At 46.5% G+C, this 19,692-nt stretch overlaps 1 protein-coding gene across 1 annotated transcript in view; it reads left to right on the top strand.

Moving 5' to 3' along the window:
* Positions 1 to 5,927: 5,927 nt before the first annotated feature.
* Positions 5,928 to 19,692, top strand: part of LOC121845833 (dystrophin-like) — a gene marked incomplete at its 5' end in the record, with an annotated part of 49,954 nt that continues 36,189 nt past the window's right edge. The window contains 1 exon segment of the mRNA XM_042317915.1: positions 5,928 to 6,046. Coding sequence (XP_042173849.1) covers positions 5,928 to 6,046 — 119 coding nt within the window.

The raw sequence follows: 19,692 nt of genomic DNA, 5'->3' as shown, positions 1-19,692 counted from the left end.
GACCCTGAAGCGAGGTTGTGTAGAGGCAGTGACCCTGACGAGGTTGTCCAGAGGCAGTGACCCTGAAGCGAGGTTGTCCAGAGGCAGTGACCCTGAAGCGAGGTTGTCCAGAGGCAGGGACCCTGACCAGTGACCCTGAAGCGAGGTTGTGTAGAGGCAGTGACCCTGAAGCGAGGTTGTGTAGAGGCAGTGACCCTGAAGCGAGGTTGTGTAGAGGCAGTGACCCTGTGTAGAGGCAGTGACCCTGAAGGTTGTGTAGAGGCAGTGACAGTGACCCTGAAGCGAGGTTGTGTTGTGTAGAGGCAGTGACCCTGAAGCGAGGTTGTGTAGAGGCAGTGACCCTGAGGTTGTGTAGAGGCAGTGACCCTGACCCCCTGAAGCGTGTAGAGGCAGTGACCCTGTGAGGCAGTGACCCTGAAGGTTGTGTAGAGGCAGTGACCCTGAAGCGAGGTTGTGTAGAGGCAGTGACCCTGAAGTGAGGTTGTGTAGAGGCAGTGACCCTGAAGCGAGGTTGTGTAGGCAGTGACCCTGAAGCAGGTGACCCAGTGACCCTGAAGTTGAGGAAGTGAGGTTGTAGAGGCAGTGACCCTGGCAGGTGTGTAGAGGCAGTGACCCTGAAGTGAGGTTGTCAGTGACCCTGAAGCGAGGTTGTGTAGAGGCAGTGACCCTGAAGCGAGGTTGTGTAGAGGCAGTGACCCTGAAGTGAGGTTGTGTAGAGGCAGTGACCCTGAAGTGAGGTTGTGTAGAGGCAGTGACCCTGAAGCGAGGTTGTGTAGAGGCAGTGACCCTGAAGTGAGGTTGTCCAAAGGCAGTGACCCTGAAGCGAGGTTGTGTAGAGGCAGTGACCCTGAAGCGAGGTTGTGCAGAGTGGCACAAATCAACATTGCATCAATTGTTGATCATTAAACATCTCATGCATCATGTACTCATAATCATCCTCATTGTCGTTGGAATTGGAAACATTTCTCTGCAGTATTTCAGCTACACGTTTCTTCTCATATATTTTCACACCACCAATGTCCTATAAACACCAGGGAAGTCCGTTTTTCACACCACCAATGTCCTATAAACACCAGGGAAGTCTGTTTTTCACATCACCAATGTCCTATAAACACCAGGGAAGTCTGTTTTTCACACCACCAATGTCCTATAAACACCAGGGAAGTCCGTTTTTCACACCACCAATGTCCTATAAACACCAGGGAAGTCCGTTTTTCACACCACCAATGTCCTATAAACACCAGGGAAGTCCGTTTTTCACACGATAAAGCTACAACACTCGCTGTCCTCGTACCTTCAGCAGTCTGACATCAGTATTATCAACAGATATGAACGTTGAGTCTACCATTTTAATTCACCATTTGACCCTTCAACTTAGCACACACAGACACTGCCAGGACATACAGGGAGAGATAAATATACAGTATATATCCTGCTAACGTTAACATGAACCTGATGTATCTTACATTTCTACCAGTCGCTTTTCCCAGTTGTAACAACGTGTGTGCAGGTGGCAGGAAGTCAGGCGCAGGAGAATCCAACTCGGTATAAATGGAGTCCTTTAATAAACTTAACAAAACTCCCAAACCAGAATACAACATAAATAAAAGTGGGTACAAGAACCTGTCGCTCACCAATACATAATACACAAACATACAAACACACAATCTGACCAGGACATGATGGGAAACAGAGGGTTAAATACACAGCATGTCATTGATGGGATTGGAACCAGGCGTGAAGGAAGACAAGACAAAACAAGACAAAAGACACAATGAAAAATGGATCAGTGATGGCTAGAAGATCGGTGACGTGGACCACCGAACACTGCCCGAACACCACCCGAACACTGCCCGAACACCACCCGAACACCACCCGAACACTGCCCGAACACCACCCCACCCGAACACCGCCCGAACACCGCCCGAACACCACCCACCCGAACACCACCCGAGCGCCGCCCGAACACCACCCGAACACCGCCCGAACAAGGATAGGGACCGACTTCTACGGAAGTCGTGACAACAGTAGCCTAACAGTCCCCTGTTTGTCTTTGCCATGCACCGTCCTGAGTGGTATATCAGACAAATCAGTATCTCAATCTATTTATTTCAACATTACTACATATGTTTTCCAGTGTGAAGACCCCCACAATCAACCTGCTACTGCAAATAAACAATATTGGCAATCCCAAATCAATTACGGCAAGGTTGACCCCCCCACTCCCAACACTCATTTTTCTGGCATCTCTTAATTTTCTTCTTCAGAGGGCTTTACAGTTTCTACTCACAGCAACACACATGGTCCTTGATGATGTCCCAAAGTCAATATCTGGGGGATAGACTAATTTTCCCAACCAGATGAGTCTCTCACCTGACCAGCCTTCACTGTCCATTTTGTCTCCTCCATTTTGTCTCCTCCATTTTTGATCAGCAGACAAGATCTCTCCATGCTCGCTTCACGTGCTCGGTCTCAGGACTCACGCGAGAAAACATAATACTCCTGAGAGAAAAGCAGTCAATAGCCTCCACGTACACAAGTTGCTGGCTCGGACTCAGGTCTCAGGTAGAAGTGGTGAGGGACAAGGCCGTAGTGAACGCCTAGGTGGAGGTAGATGGTATATGGACGTACAGGGAGGTAGATGGAGGTACAGGGAGGTAGATGTAGGTACATGGAGGTAGATGGAGGTGGATAGAGGTAGATGGTAGATGGAGGTACAGGGAGGTACAGGAAGGTAGATGGAAGTAGATGGAGGTAGATGGTAGATGGAGGTGGATGGAGGTAGATGGAGGTGCAGGGAGGTAGGTGGAGGTAGATGGTAGATGGACGCACAGGGAGGTAGATGGAGGTACAGGGAGGTAGATGGAGGTAGATGAAGGTGGATGGAGGTAGATGGAGGTGGATAGAGGTAGATGGTAGATGGCGGTACAGGGAGGTACAGGGAGGTAGATGGTAGATGGAGGTGCAGGGAGGTAGGTGGAGGTAGATAGTAGATGGACGCACAGGGAGGTAGATGGAGGTACAGGGAGGTACAGGGAGGTAGATGGAGGTAGATGGAGGTGGATGGAGAAGGATGGAGGTGGATGGAGGTACAGGGATGTAGATGGAGGTAGATGGAGGTGGATGGAGGTAGATGGAGGTAGATGGTAGATGGCGGTACAGGGAGGTAGATGGCGGTACAGGGAGGTACAGGGAGGTACAGGGAGGTAGATGGAAGTAGATGGAAGTAGATGGAAGTAGATGGAGGTAGATGGAGGTGGATGGATGTAGATGGAGGTGCAGGGAGGTAGGTGGAGGTAGATGGTAGATGGACGCACAGGGAGGTAGATGGAGGTACAGGGAGGTAGATGTAGGTACATGGAGGTAGATGAAGGTGGATGGAGGTAGATGGAGGTGGATAGAGGTAGATGGTAGATGGAGGTACAGGAAGGTAGATGGAAGTAGATGGTAGATGGAGGTGGATGGAGGTAGATGGAGGTACAGGGAGGTAGTTGGAGGAATATGGAGGTGGATGAATAAAACCCTTGGGAGAGAAACTAAATCAAAACAAAGCAGCAATATACTCCGTCAGAAATATCTGCATTACTTGTTACATTCACCTTTCAACCTCTGGCCTTTCTAGTGAGGCTGATCCGCCTCAGCAGGAAGTCAGGACAGAGGTCAACACAGAGGTTAAAGGTTACAGTTAATGAAAGAAGGGGAAGAACGCTGCTTTGGTTCCTGTGGGTAGAAGACCTGCTAGCTGATCCTCAGCTCTTTCCCTTTCTTCTCCTTTACTGAGACTAAATATTTGAAAATGTTCAAAACAACCTCTGTTCCAGGTCACATTGTTTTTCAGTACAATTCCCATCAGAATTCGTGACAGTAGACTTCAGAAACTTTTATTTACGTGTCCTTTAAGGTGCATCCTTTCTCAGCCGTGAAGAACCAACTCAAACCCAATAACAAGTCCACACATAATACATCACCCTCTGTATCAACACATAATACATCACCCACTGTACTAACACATAATACATCACCCGCTGTATCAACACCACTAACACATAATACATCACCCGCTGTATCAACACATAATACATCACCCTCTGTATCAACACCACTAACACATAATACATCACCCGCTGTATCAACACCACTGTATCAACACATAATACATCACCCTCTGTATCAACACATAATACATCACCCTCTGTATCAACACCACTAACACATAATACATCACCCTCTGTATCAACACCACTAACACATAATACATCACCCACTGTATCAACACATAATACATCACCCACTGTATCAACACATAATACATCACCCACTGTATCAACACCACTAACACATAATACATCACCCGCTGTATCAACACATAATACATCACCCACTGTACCAACACCACTAACACATAATACATCACCCACTGTATCAACACCACTAACACATAATACATCACCCTCTGTATCAACACCACTAACACATAATACATCACCCTCTGTATCAACACCACTAACACATAATACATCACCCACTGTATCAACACATAATACATCACCCTCTGTATCAACACATAATACATCACCCACTGTACTAACACATAATACATCACCCTCTGTATCAACACATAATACATCACCCACTGTACTAACACATAATACATCACCCACTGTATCAACACCACTAACACATAATACATCACCCACTGTACTAACACATAATACATCACCCTCTGTATCAACACATAATACATCACCCACTGTACTAACAACACATAATACATCACCCACTGTATCAACACATAATACATCACCCACTGTACTAACACATAATACATCACCCACTGTATCAACACCACTAACACATAATACATCACCCACTGTACTAACACATAATACATCACCCACTGTATCAACACCACTAACACATAATACATCACCCGCTGTATCAACACCACTAACACATAATACATCACCCTCTGTATCAACACATAATACATCAGTATAGATGGGTGGGTTGTGTGTGTATGCAGGTGTGTGTGTGTGTGTAAAACGTTGGGCAAAAACAAACTAATGTCCAGGCCTTACTTCATTGGGCCTTAAGTCTAGGTCCAAAACGCTTCTTAACAGCTTCTACACCCAAGAGATAAGACTCCTGAAGAGTTAATCAAATGGCCACCCAGACTATCTGCATTGTCGTCCCCTCCACCCTCTCTGTTGTGCTGCTGTTGCTCTCTGTTTATTATCTATGCACTGTCACTTTAACTCTACCTACATGTACATATTACCTCAATTACCTCCACTAAGCGGTGCCCCTGCACATTGACTCTGTACCGGTACCTCCTGTTTATAGGCAAGAGCCTGTCAGTAAGCATTTCACTGTAAGGTCTACTACACCTGTTGTATTCGGTGCACGTGACAAATTACATTTGTTTTGAATTGGGAGCTCTCTTAACATCTGTTTTCTGGTTCCTTTATAGACCTGCAGAGTTTCACTAACTGCTCTCCCAAGGCAGCAGGCCTGAGATACAGAATCATTGTTAAACTCATCAGAATACTTGGTAGTGGACACACCATCCTTTCCTGATAGAGAAAATCAACATTTCGTTAGTTTTCACTATGTTAAATCTTAATCAGTCGAGTCAGGTCAGAGACATTCATCCATAACACTCATCCACAGGTCGCAGGTCAGATGTTAGCCCTTAAATTCCTCAGTGGGTTTTCCTTATTTTATCTGGCTCAAGGCAAGATTGCAAATTTGTGTCTGCCCTCAGAACAGGATTCAATAAGAAACGCTCTAATCTGCCCAGTCATCATCCAATCAGCTCTTCTACTCCTTTACCTGTTGGCATTTAGTCTGGAACAGAGTGGTCTGATTGGCTAGAGGATGTTTAGAGGATGAATCTGATTGGCTCATTCTGTTCCTGCCCCCTGCAGGCCCGAGCTGTTTGATTGGAGCATTGTGGAGAAGCAGAAGAGTGCCATGGAGAGATTGGATCACGCCTTCAGCAAGGCTGAGCAAACCCTGGGCATAGACAGACTGCTGGACGCTGAGGGTAAGATCCCTGACCCCTAACGCAGACCCTAACCCTGACCCCTAACCCAGACCCTAAACCTGACCCCTAACCCAGACCCTAACCCTGACCTCTAACCCAGACCATAACCCTGACCCTAACCCTGACCCCCTGACCCCCTAACCCAGACCCTGACCCCAGACCCTAACCCCTGGCCCCTAACCCAGACCCTAACCCTGACCCCTAACCCAGACCCTGACCCCCCCTAACCCAGACCCTGACCCATAACCCAGACCCTAACCCTGACCCCACCCTGACCCCTAACCCAGACCCTAACCCCTGAGACCCTAACCCTGGCCCCTAACCCAGACCCCTGACCCCCCCTAACCCAGACCCTAAGCCTGACCCCTAACCCAGACCCTGACCCCTAACCCAGGCCCCTAACCCAGACCCTAACCCTGGCCCCTAACCCAGACCCTAACCCTGGCCCCTAACCCAGACCCTAACCCTGGCCCCTAACCCAGACCCTAACCCTGGCCCCTAACCCAGACCCTAAGCCTGACCCCTAACCCAGACCCTAAGCCTGACCTCTAAGCCTTCAGTAAGGCGGAGCGACCCCTGGGCACAGACTGCTGGACGCTGAGAGGAAGAGACTTCTGTATGGAGACCGTTTATAATATAATGTCATCTGAAACCCCTCTGCATCTTATTACTACGACATTTAACCAGAAGCCCATATGATGTCAGTATGGGGCCGTATTTACAGTCTTCACTTGGGCTCAAAAGTGAGGAATAGTTACAGTATTACCCTGTGCTGTTGTTTAAGCCAGTGAATCTCACCGTCGTCACGTCGGCGTGATTTAGGACTTCCAACCCCTTTTAAAACCTTTTAATGCAGTGGGCTAAATCAGGGCCAATCAGACTGTTTCTTGGTCGTCTTAAACAAATCTACTTTGTAACAACAGTATCCACCTCACACACATGGTTATGGGCTTAACAAAAGAAGACACCTGTATCATGTCAGATATAGAGTTGAAATGTCTTCCATTTTGAGGTTTGAGTTTTTTGAGTTTATAACTAAGCCGTTTGACATAAAAACCCATGAGGCCACATGATTTTGATTTGGTCATTTGACTACAGGAAAGGACACACATCGTATGTTTGGGCTACAGAACATTGGATCATCTAACGGGGGCTGAGTTAGAGCTGTGTTTGTGAGAGAAAATTCTGTTGAGTCAGATTGGTTTGAGCTACAAACTATTTAAAGCGATCTCTGAAAAGCTGAGGCTCTCAGGAACACGCACGTGTGACATGTTTAGGTCTATGACCTCACAAGCTACAGAAGAGTCGCTAGAAGGTAAGGTTCTTCCACATAGCAGATCATAGCACATAGTGTCTATAATACTGTAAGGGGTTCTTCTACATAGATCATAGGAAATCCCAGGACATAGTGTCTATAATACTGTAAGGGGTTCTTCTACATAGATCATAGGAAATCCCAGGACATAGTGTCTATAATACTGTAAGGGGTTCTTCTACATAGATCATAGGAAATCCCAGGACATAGTGTCTATAATACTGTAAGGGGTTCTTCTACATAGATCATAGGAAATCCCAGGACATAGTGTCTATAATACTGTAAGGGGTTCTTCTGCATAGATCATAGGAAATCCCAGGACATAGTGTCTATAATACTGTAAGGGGTTCTTCTACATAGATCATAGGAAATCCCAGGACATAGTGTCTATAATACTGTAATACGTTTACATAGTTGCTGTCACAAACTCCACCCAGTTGTCACTGACTAGTTGGATATTCATTTCCCAGTGAGCAAACCATTTCTGTACTTGTTTTTGCTTTGGTGGACCTTATGTTTTGTATTGGCATTTGTCAATAAAACATGAATGAATACAACTGTTTATTTATTTATTTAGTTGACTCTTTGCAAACTGGAAACCACATATCCTGAGGCTGCATTCATTGTAGCTGGGGATTTTAACAAGGCTAATCTGAAAACAAGACTCCCTAAATTGTATCAGCATATCGATTGCGCAACCAGGGCTGGTAAAACCCTGGATCATTGTTAGTCTAACTTCCGTGACGCATATAAGGCCCTCCCCCGACCTCCTTTCGGAAAAGCTGACCACGACTCCATTTTGTTGCTCCCTGCCTACAGACAGAAACTAAAACAAGAAGCTCCCGCGCTCAGGTCTGTTCAACGATGGTCCGACCAATCTGATTCCACACTCCAAGACTGCTTCGATCACGTGGACTGGGATATGTTCCGCATTGCTTCCAACAACAAAATTGACGAATACGCTGATTCAATGAGCGAGTTCATTAGAAAGTGCATTGACGATGTCGTTCCCATAGCAACGATTAAAACATTCCCAAACCAGAAACCGTGAATTGATGGCAGCATTCGCGTGAAACTGAAAGCGCGAACCACTGCTTTTAACCAGGGCAAGGTGACTGGTAACATGACCGAATACAAACAGTGTAGCTACTCCCTCCGCAAGGCAATCAAACAAGCTAAGCGTCAGTATAGAGACAAAGTAGAGTCACAATTCAACGGCTCAGACAAGAGAGTTATGTGGCAGGGTCTACAGTCAATAACGGACTACAAAAAGAAAACCAGCCCCGTCACGGACCAGGATGTCTTGCTCCCCGACAGACTAAATAACATTTTTGCCCACTTTGAGGACAATACAGTGCCACTGACACGGCCCGCAACCAAAACCTGCAGACTCTCCTTCACTGCAGCCGACGTGAGTAAAACATTTAAACGTGTTAACCCTCGCAAGGCTGCAGGCCCAGACGGCATCCCCAGCCGCGTCCTCAGAGCATGCGCAGACCAGTTGGCTGGTGTGCTTACGGACATATTCAATCAATCCTTATCCCAGTCTGCAGTTCCCACATGCTTCAAGAGGGCCACCATTGTCCCTGTTCCCAAGAAAGCTAAGGTAACTGAGCTAAACGACTACCGCCCCGTAGCACTCACTTCCGTCATCATGAAGTGCTTTGAGAGACTAGTCAAGGACCATATCACCTCCACCCTACCTGACACCCTAGACCCACTCCAATTTGCTTACCGCCCAAATAGGTCCACAGACGACGCAATCTCAACCACACTGCACACTGCCCTAACCCATCTGGACAAGAGGAATACCTATGTGAGAATGCTGTTCATCGACTACAGCTCAGCATTTAACACCATAGTACCCTCCAAACTCGTTATCAAGCTCGAGACCCTGGGACTCGACCCCGCCCTGTGCAACTGGGTACTGGACTTCCTGACGGGCCGCCCCCAGGTGGTGAGGGTAGGCAACAACATCTCCACCCCGCTGATCCTCAACACTGGGGCCCCACAAGGGTGCGTTCTGAGCCCTCTCCTGTACTACCTGTTCACCGACGACTGCGTGGCCATGCACGCCTCCAACTCAATCATCAAGTTTGTGGACGACACTACAGTGGTAGGCTTGATTACCAACAACGACTAGACGGCCTACAGGGAAGAGGTGAGGGCCCTCGGAGTGTGGTGTCAGGAAAATAACCTTACACTCAATGTCAACAAAACAAAGGAGATGATTGTGGACTTCAGGAAACAGCAGAGGGAGCACCCCCCCTATCCACATCGACGGGACAGTAGTGGAGAGGGTAGTAAGTTTTAAGTTCCTCGGCGTACACATCACAGACAAACTGAATTGGTCCACCCACACAGACAGCGTCGTGAAGAAGGCGCAGCAGCGCCTCTTCAACCTCAGGAGGCTGAAGAAATTTGGCTTGTCACCAAAAGCACTCACAAACTTCTACAGATGCACAATCGAGAGCATCCTGGCGGGCTGTATCACCGCCTGGTACGGCAACTGCTCCGCCCACAACCGTAAGGCTCTCCAGAGGGTAGTGAGGTCTGCACAACGCTTCACCGGGGGCAAACTACCTGCCCTCCAGGACACCTACACCACCCGATGTCACAGGAAGGCCATAAAGATCATCAAGGACAACAACCACCCGAGCCACTGCCTGTTCACCCCGCTATCATCCAGAAGGCGAGGTCAGTACAGGTGCATCAAAGCAGGGACCGAGAGACTGAAAAGCAGCTTCTATCTCAAGGCCATCAGACTGTTAAACAGCCACCACTAACATTGAGTGGCTGCTGCCAAAACACTGACTCAACTCCAGCCACTTTAATAATGGGAATTGATGTAAATTGATGTAAAAATATATCACTAGCCACTTTAAACAATACTACTTAATATAATGTTTACATGCCCTACATTATTCATCTCATATGTATATGTATATACTGTACTCTATATCATCTACTGCATCTTTATGTAATACATGTATCATTAGCCACTTTAAACTATGCCACTTTGTTTACATACCCTATATTACTCATCTCATATGTATGTACTGTACTCTATACCATCTACTGCATCTTGCCTATGCCGTTCTGTACCATCACTCATTCATATATCTTTATGTACATATTCTTTATCCCTTTACACTTGTGTGTATAAGGTAGTAGTTGTGGAATTGTTAGGATAGATTACTCGTTGGTTATTACTGCATGGTCGGAACTAGAAGCACAAGCATTTCGCTACACTCGCATTAACATCTGCTAACCATGTGTATATGACCAATACATTTGATTTGATTTGATTTGATGTCAAATAGTTGTTTTGTTCTACTTGTAGCCCTGGTTGTCCTGAAAATACAATGTTAAAACTCTTCATTGTGAGAATAAATATAAGGGCTGGATGTGCAGATCAATGAAAGTCAGATCAATGAGAGGCTGATTTTTGCTGTGGCCTTGGGACTGGTAGGGTTAATAAACAGCACTGTGTTGGTGTGTAAACAGGCCTAAGCAGGACATGACTGAGCATGGTGTTGTTGAGCCATGGTGTTAGGTCCATGGTGTTAGGTCCATGGTGTTGTTGAGCCATGGTGTTAGGTCCATGGTGGTGTTGAGGCATGGTGTTAGGTCCATGGTGGTGTTGAGGCATGGTGTTAGGTCCATGGTGTTAGGTCCATGGTGGTGTTGAGGCATGGTGTTAGGTCCATGGTGTTGAGGCATGGTGTTAGGTCCATGGTGGTGTTGAGGAATGGTGTTAGGTCCATGGTGTTAGGTCCATGGTGTTGTTGAGCCATGGTGTTAGGTCCATGGTGGTGTTGAGGCATGGTGTTAGGTCCATGGTGGTCCATGGTGGTGTTGAGGCATGGTGTTAGGTCCATGGTGTTAGGTCCATGGTGGTGTTGAGGCATGGTGTTAGGTCCATGGTGTTAGGTCCATGGTGGTGGTGTTAGGTCCATGGTGGTGTTGATGGTGTTAGGTCCATGGTGTTAGGTCCATGGTGGTGTTGAGGCATGGTGTTAGGTCCATGGTGGTGGTGTTAGAGGTGGTGTTGAGGATGGTGTTAGGTCCATGGTGTTAGGGTCCATGGTGTTAGGTCCATGGTGGTGTTGAGGCATGGTGTTAGGTCCATGGTGTTAGGTCCATGGTGGTGTTGAGGCATGGTGTTAGGTCCATGGTGTTAGGTCCATGGTGTTGAGGTGGTGTTAGGTCCATGGTGTTAGGTCCATGGTGGTGTTGAGGTCCATGGTGTTGGTGTTAGGTCCATGGTGTGTTGAGGCATGGTGTTAGGTCCATGGTGTTAGGTCCATGGTCCATGGTGTTAGGTGGTGTTAGGTCCATGGTGTTAGGTCCATGGTGTTATGGTCCATGGTGGTGTTGAGGCATGGTGTTAGATCCATGGTGTTGGGTCCATGGTGTTAGGTCCATGGTGGTGTTGAGGCCATGGTGTTAGGTCCATGGTGTTAGGTCCATGGTGTTAGGTCCATGTTAGGTCCATGGTGTTGAGGCATGGTGTTAGGTCCATGGTGTTAGGTCCATGGTGGTGTTAGGTCCATGTGTTAGGTCCATGGTGTTAGGTCCATGGTGGTGTTGAGGCATGGTGTTAGGTCCATGGTGTTAGGTCCATGGTGGTGTTAGGTCCATGGTGTTAGGTCCATGGTGTTAGGGTGTTAGGTCCATGGTGTTAGGTCCATGGTGGTGTTGAGGCATGGTGTTAGGTCCATGGTGTTAGGGCCATGGTGTTAGGTCCATGGTGTTAGGTCCATGGTGTTAGGTCCATGGTGTTAGGTCCATGGTGGTGTTGAGGCATGGTGTTAGGTCCATGGTGTTAGGTCCATGGTGGTGTTGAGGCATGGTGTTAGGTCCATGGTGTTAGGTCCATGGTGTTAGGTCCATGGTGTTGTTGAGCCATGGTGTTAGGTCCATGGTACCACAGTATATTGTGCACTGTGGCGTAGTCCCATGGTCCAGTATGGATTAGTATTCAGTGGACAGATTGTCATCTGCCCCGTCCTAATCAATTATGACACTGGTGTCATGCTCTCATTGAGACGTTAAATAGTCCCAATCACAGAGCGCTAACTATACACCAATGGAATATGGTGGAGCAGAATGCTGATTGGCTACGGCCTAGTAGATTCTGGTCACCTTGGCGATGAGAAGAGAAAACCTGGGAGATATGAATTGCATTAATAACTGGGCATATTGAGGATGTTATGATTGGTGATGTCATTGTTATGCCCTGCCCAGTCATGTTATGATTGGTGATGTCATTGTTATGCCCTGCCCAGTCATGTTATAATTGGTGATGTCATTGGTATGCCCTGCCCATTCATGTTATGATTGGTGATTGTGATGTTATGCCCAGTCATGTTATGATTGGTGATTGTGATGTTATGCCCAGTCATGTTATGATTGGTGGTGGTGTTGAGGCATTGTGATTGTGATGTTATTGTGATGCCCAACATGTTCAGGTCATGTTATGATTGGTGATTGTGATGTTATGCCCAGTCATGTTCTGATTGGTGATTGTGATGTTATGCCCAGACATGTTCTGATTGGTGATTGTGATGTTATGCCGTCATGTTATGATTGCCCAATGTTATGCCCAGTCATGTTATGATTGGTGATTGTGATGTTATGAGACATGTTATGATTGGTGATTGTGATGTTATGCCCAGACATGTTATGATTGGTGATTGTGATGTCATGCCCAGTCATGTTCTGATTGGTGATTGTGATGTTATGCCCAGTCATGTTATGATTGGTGATTGTGATGTTATGCCGTCATGTTATGATTGGTGATTGTGATGTTATGCCCAGTCATGTTATGATTGGTGATTGTGATGTTATGCCCAACCCAGACATGTTATGATTGGTGATTGTGATGTTATACCCAGTCATGTTCTGATTGGTGATTGTGATGTTATACCCAGTCATGTTCTGATTGGTGATTGTGATGTCCTCATTTGAGGGTGGTATGTTTCTGATGTTATGATATAACCACAGCTGTCTGAATAATAACAGGGGGTACATTGCCACTAATGATAGTGCAGTAACATGCTAGCTGTTCCCATAGACTTCCAGTCGTTGAACCAAGGAAGATCCATTTCAAAGAGGCGGAAATATAAATATATATAGATTTAAAATTACATCATTTTTTGCAACAGTGGCAACAATTTAGTAAGGGAGGGCCACCGCTGCTAGATGAATATAGGGGAAACACTGGCTTCTTATTTCTAGTTGATATAACTGTTGTGGTTGAGTGATACGTCATCCTATATCATCCCACTATAGGAGTGGGAGTTATATCTCCCTCTTATTTCTTGTTGATATAACTGTTGTGGTTGAGTGATACGTCATCCTATATCATCCCACTATAGGAGTGGGAGTTATATCTCCCTCTTATTTCTAGTTGATATAACTGTTGTGGTTGAGTGATACGTCATCCTATATCATCCCACTATAGGAGTGGGAGTTATATCTCCCTCTTATTTCTAGTTGATATAACTGTTGTGGTTGAGTGATACGTCATCCTATATCATCCCACTATAGGAGTGGGAGTTATATCTCCCTCTTATTTCTAGGAATCTAGGTGATATATTTGTCCCATGTGGTCATGTGATATACAGTATGTTGCTTCTGTTAGCTGTGTGAAATATATCAGTCCTCCTCCTCCTGCGTGGCTATTTGATATAGCCCATCCTAGTGGCTTGGTGATATATATTGCCTGGTGGCTCCCTGTGTGATGTGTTTGTCCCATGTGGTCATGTGATGTGTATGTGCTTCTGTGCTGTGTGAAATATGTGTCCTGTGTGTGTGTGTGTGTGTGCCCATCCTGTGTGTGTGTATATGTGTGTGTGTGTGTGTGTGTGTGTGTGTGTGTGTGTGTGTGTGTGTGTGTGTGTGTGTGTGATTCATGTATATTGCTCTGGTGGCAGTGTGTGTGATATGTGATGCTCTCAATGTGATCTGTCTCTGTCAGTTATTATCAGAGAGATCTGTAGGGTTACAGTCAGGGACACACACTGCCCCCACTACATCCTCGTTTGTCCTCAGAGAGAGAGAGAAGAGAGACAGAGAGGGAAGGAGAAAGTGACAGGGGAAGAGAGAGACAGAGAGAGAGAGAGAGAGAGAGAGACAGAGAGAGAGAGAGAGAGACAGAGAGAGAGAGAGAGAGAGAGAGAGAGAGAGAGATGGTGAGTGTAGGGGCACAGAGAGAAAGAGTGAGAGTTGATGAGGCTGAGGGATGTTGTGGTGATGTCTGTCTGTCTACTGAACAGACTGAATCAGCACAGAGCCAGTTGGAGCTGCAGCTGAGGCCTTCATTAACATGGCTAGCTACCTCACACTCCGATGGGAGACTATAAAGACAAGGTGCATCCTAAATAGGGCCCTGGTCTAAAGTAGTGCACTATATAGGGAATAGGGTCCTGGTCTAAAGTAGTGCACTATATAGGGAATAGGGCCCTGGTCTAAAGTAGTGCACTATATAGGGAATAGGGCCCTGGTCTAAAGTAGTGCACTATATAGGGAATAGGGTCCTGGTCTAAAGTAGTGCACTATATAGGGAATAGGGCCCTGGTCTAAAGTAGTGCACTATATAGGGAATAGGGTCCTGGTCTAAAGTAGTGCACTATATAGGGAATAGGGCCCTGGTCTAAAGTAGTGCACTATATAGGGAATAGGGTATTAGTTGGGGTATGTCCTAAATGGCACCTTATTCCCAGTGTTGTGCACTACTTTTGATCAGGACCCACATATTGACTCACTCAAAAAGTAGTTCACTATATTTGGAGTAAAGCATAATTTCAGACGTACCCCTTGTGTGATTCTACCTCAGCATCAAATCAACTAAATCTCTCTCCTTCTACCAACCGCTTATCTTCCCTCTGGGCTCAACACACCACCCTGCCATCCATCAGTTTCTATGGTTCCCATTATTCTGGTCTCCAGTTACCTCTGTGTGATGGATTAGGTGAGGGGGGGGGGTCTTTTCGAAGTACCACTGAAGCCTTTAATTCCAGTGTTTTCAGATAGTGTGGGTGGACTATTTTTTGGCAAAGCGCTCCAGGCGTCTCAAGTGGAAAATAGTTCAACTTTTGTGCAGTAACAGTGCTGGGAAAAACGGCGGTGTGATCGATGACTCTGGCATCAATTACTCTGCTCTTTATTAACTGCTGTGCCATCCATTACAGTGGCTGGTGGATACGGTCTTAATGAAGGCAGATGTGGCTGTAGTCTAGCAGCATGTCAGCCAGCTACAACTCCACACACAGTTCTGTATAGATGAGGCATTGTTTTCTATCGCAATGATGTGTCCCTCTGAATGTCATCATGACTACAGAGGAAGAGAGGATGAGAGGGAAATAGAGAGAGGGAGAAGGAGAGGTGAGGTATTGTAGAGAAGGAGAGAGACGACAAGGTAGAGAGAGAGGTAGAGAGGAGAGGAGAAGTATTGTAGAGATGGAGAGAGAGGAGGTGGAGAGGAGAGGTATTGTAGAGAAGGAGAGAGACGATGAGGTAGAGAGAGAGGTAGAGAGGAGAGGAGAAGTATTGTAGAGATGGAGAGAGGACGAGGTAGAGAGAGAGGTAGAGAGGAGAGGAGAAGTAGTGTAGAGATGGAGGTAGAGAGAGAGGAGTAGAGATGGAGAGGAGGAGGAGGTAGAGAGGAGAGGAGAAGTATTGTAGAGATGGAGAGAGAGAAGGAGAGGTAGAGAGAGAGGTAGAGAGGAGATGAGAGGTATTGTAGAGATGGAGAGAGAGAAGGAGGTAGAGAGAGAGAGGTAGAGAGGAGAGGTATTTAGAGATGGAGAGAGAGAAGGAGGTAGAGAGAGAGAGGTAGAGAGGAGAGGTATTGTAGAGATGGAGAGAGGTAGAGGTGGAGAGGAGAGGTATTGTAGAGAAGGAGAGAGACGACGAGGTAGAGAGAGAGGTAGAGAGGAGAGGAGAAGTATTGTAGAGATGGAGAGAGAGAAGGAGGTAGAGAGAGAGAGGTAGAGAGGAGAGGTATTTAGAGATGGAGAGAGAGAAGGAGGTAGAGAGAGAGAGGTAGAGAGGAGAGGTATTGTAGAGATGGAGAGGAGGAGGAGGTAGAGAGAGAGAGGTAGAGGTGGAGAGGAGAAGTATTGTAGAGAAGGAGAGAGACGACGAGGTAGAGAGAAAGGTAGAGAGGAGATGAGAGGTATTGTAGAGATGGAGAGGAGGAGGAGGAAGAGAGAGAGAGGTAGAGGTGGAGAGGAGAAGTATTGTAGAGATGGAGAGAGAGAAGGAGGTAGAGAGAGAGGTATTGTAGAGAAGGAGAGAGAGGAGGAGGTAGAGAGGAGAGGAGAAGTATTGTAGAGATGGAGAGGGGGAGGAGGTAGAGAGGAGAGGAGAAGTATTGTAGAGATGGAGAGGGGGAGGAGGTAGAGAGGAGAGGAGAAGTATTGTAGAGATGGAGAGGAGGAGGAGGTAGAGAGAGAGGTAGAGAGGAGAGGAGAAGTATTGTAGAGATGGAGAGAGAGAAGGAGGTAGAGAGAGAGAGGTAGAGAGGAGAGGTATTTAGAGATGGAGAGAGAGGAGGTGGAGAGGAGAGGTATTGTAGAGAAGGAGAGAGAGTAGGAGGAAGAGAGAGAGAGGTAGAGGTGGAGAAGAGAGGTATTGTAGAGAAGGAGAGAGACGACGAGGTAGAGAGAGAGTTAGAGAGGAGAGGAGAAGTTTTGTAGAGATGGAGAGAGAGGAGGTAGAGAGAGAGAGGTAGAGAGGAGAGGTATTTAGAGATGGAGAGAGAGGAGGTGGAGAGGAGAGGTATTGTAGAGAAGGAGAGAGAGGAGGAGGTGGAGAGGAGAGGTATTGTAGAGAAGGAGAGAGAGGAGGAGGTAGAGAGGAGATGTATTGTAGAGAAGGAGAGAGAGGAGGAGGTAGAGAGGTAGAGGTGGAGAGGAGAGGTATTGTAGAGGAGAGAGAGTTCCATGTCTGTGATGAGAGAGAGAACGAGGAAAAGAGAGAAAGCAGTGCCATGTCTGTGATGATTGTGTCAATGTGATTGAGTCTCATCAGCAGTAATGAGATATCAAATGGTTCCTGTCGGCCAGGTTATTAGCAGGCTGAATGAGGCAATAAACACAGAGGTATAAATAGACCAGGGAGCGTCTTATATAGAATACAGACTACAGACAGAATACAGACAGAATACAGACAGGATTCAGGCAGACTACAGACAGGATTCAGACAGACTACAGACAGGATTCAGACAGAATACAGACAGACTACAGACAGGATTCAGACAGACTACAGACAGACTACAGACAGAATACAGACACACATTGCTGCTGCAGGCAGGGACATAAACCCTCTCATACCAGTGCATTAAAACCTATGTATGTTCTCATATAGAGATAGATGTAGAGGTGAGAGACAGAGAGAGTAGAAGAACTAGAGAGTAGGATAACGAGAGAGTAGGAGACAGAGAGAGTAGGAAAAAGAGATAGTAGGAGAACGAGAGAGTAGGAGAACTAGAGAGTAGGAGAACTAGAGAGTAGGAGACAGAGAGAGTAGGAGAGTAGGAGAAAGAGAGAGTAGGAGAAAGAGAGAGAAGGAGAAAGAGAGAGAAGGAGAAAGAGAGAGAAGGAGACAGAGAGAGAAGGAGACAGAGAGAGTAGGAGAAAGAGAGAGTAGGAGAAAGAGAGAGTAGGAGAATGAGAGAGTAGGAGAACGAGAGAGTAGGAGAACTAGAGAGTAGGAGAACTAGAGAGTAGGAGAACTAGAGAGTAGGAGAACGAGAGAGTAGGAGAACGAGAGAGTAGGAGAACTAGAGAGTAGGAGAATGAGAGAGTAGGAGACAGGGAAAGTAGGAGAAAGAGAGAGTAGCAGACAGAGAGAGTAGGAGACAGAGAGAGTAGGAGAGTAGGAGAAAGAGAGAGAGTAGTAGAAAGAGAGAGTAGGAGACAGAGAGAGTAGGAGACAGAGAGAGTAGGAGAGTAGGAGACAGAGAGAGTAGTAGAAAGAGAGAGTAGGAGACAGAGAGAGTGGGAGACAGAGAGAGTGGGAGAAATAATGAAAGTAGCGCAGAATTAGGCCGATAACCAGTAATGATCAAAATCCAGAAAATAGCTGTTAAATTCTACAACCACCTAAAAGGAAGCGATTCCCAAACCTTCCATAACAAGCCATCACCTACATCACCAAAGCCATCACCTACATCACCAAAGCCATCACCTACATCACCTACAGAGAGATGAACCTGGAGAAGAGTTCCCTAAGCAAGCTGGTCCTGGGGCTCTGTTCACAAACACAAACACACCCCACAGAGTCCCAGGACATCAACACAATTAGACCCCATAGAGTCCCAGGACAGCAACACAATTAGACCCCACAGAGTCCCAGGACAGCAACACAATTAGACCCCACAGAGTCCCAGGACAGCAACACAATTAGACCCCACAGAGTCCCAGGACAGCAACACAATTAGACCCCATAGAGTCCCAGGACAGCAACACAATTAGACCCCACAGAGTCCCAGGACAGCAACACAATTAGACCCAACCAAATCATGAGAAAACAAAAAGATAATTACTTGACACATTGGAAAGAATTGACATAAAACAGAGCAAACTAGAATGCTATTTGGCCCTAAACAGAGAGTACACAGCGGCAGAATACCTGACCACTGTGACTGACCCAAACTTAAGGAAAGCTTTGACTATGTACAGACTCAGTGAGCATAGCCTTGCTATTGAGAAAGGCCGCCGTAGGCAGACCTGGCTCCCAAGAGAAGACAGGCTATGTGCACACTGCCCACAAAATGAGGTGGAAACTGAGTTCCACTTCCTAATTGAATTGAGAGAGAGAGAGGAGGAGAGAGAGAGAGGAGAGAAGAGAGGGAGAGTGGAGAAGAGAGAGAGGAGAAGAGAGAGAGTGAGAGAAGAGAGAGAGGGAGAAAGAGAGAGAGAGAGGTGAGAGAGAGAGAGAGAGAGAGAGAAGAAGAGAGTTGAGAAGAGAGAGAGAGAAAGAGAGAGAAGAGAGAAAGAGAGAAAGACAAGAGAGATGATTTATTAGAGTGGGAGAGAGAGAGAGAGAGAGAGAGAGAGAGAGAGAGGGGATCTTGAGAGAGATGAGAGAGAGGGAGAGAGGAGAAGAGAGGGAGAGAGATTGAGAGAGAGAGAGGAGAGAGAGAGAGAAAAGAGAGAGAGTAGTAAATAAAAGGTGGGTCCATACCAAACAGACTAATGCAGACATGTTGACAGATGACCCTCTTATAGATACAGAACATGGACACTACAAGATGCTTATGAAAGATGATAATGCTGTACACCTCTAATGGTTCATATCAGATTTTATAGGACGGCCA

Source organism: Oncorhynchus tshawytscha, unplaced genomic scaffold, assembly GCF_018296145.1.
Source record: "Oncorhynchus tshawytscha isolate Ot180627B unplaced genomic scaffold, Otsh_v2.0 Un_scaffold_2906_pilon_pilon, whole genome shotgun sequence".
NCBI classification, from domain to species: domain Eukaryota; kingdom Metazoa; phylum Chordata; class Actinopteri; order Salmoniformes; family Salmonidae; genus Oncorhynchus; species Oncorhynchus tshawytscha.
Note: the sequence above shows the minus strand (reverse complement) of the source record. Positions and strands in the feature narration are given on the sequence as shown.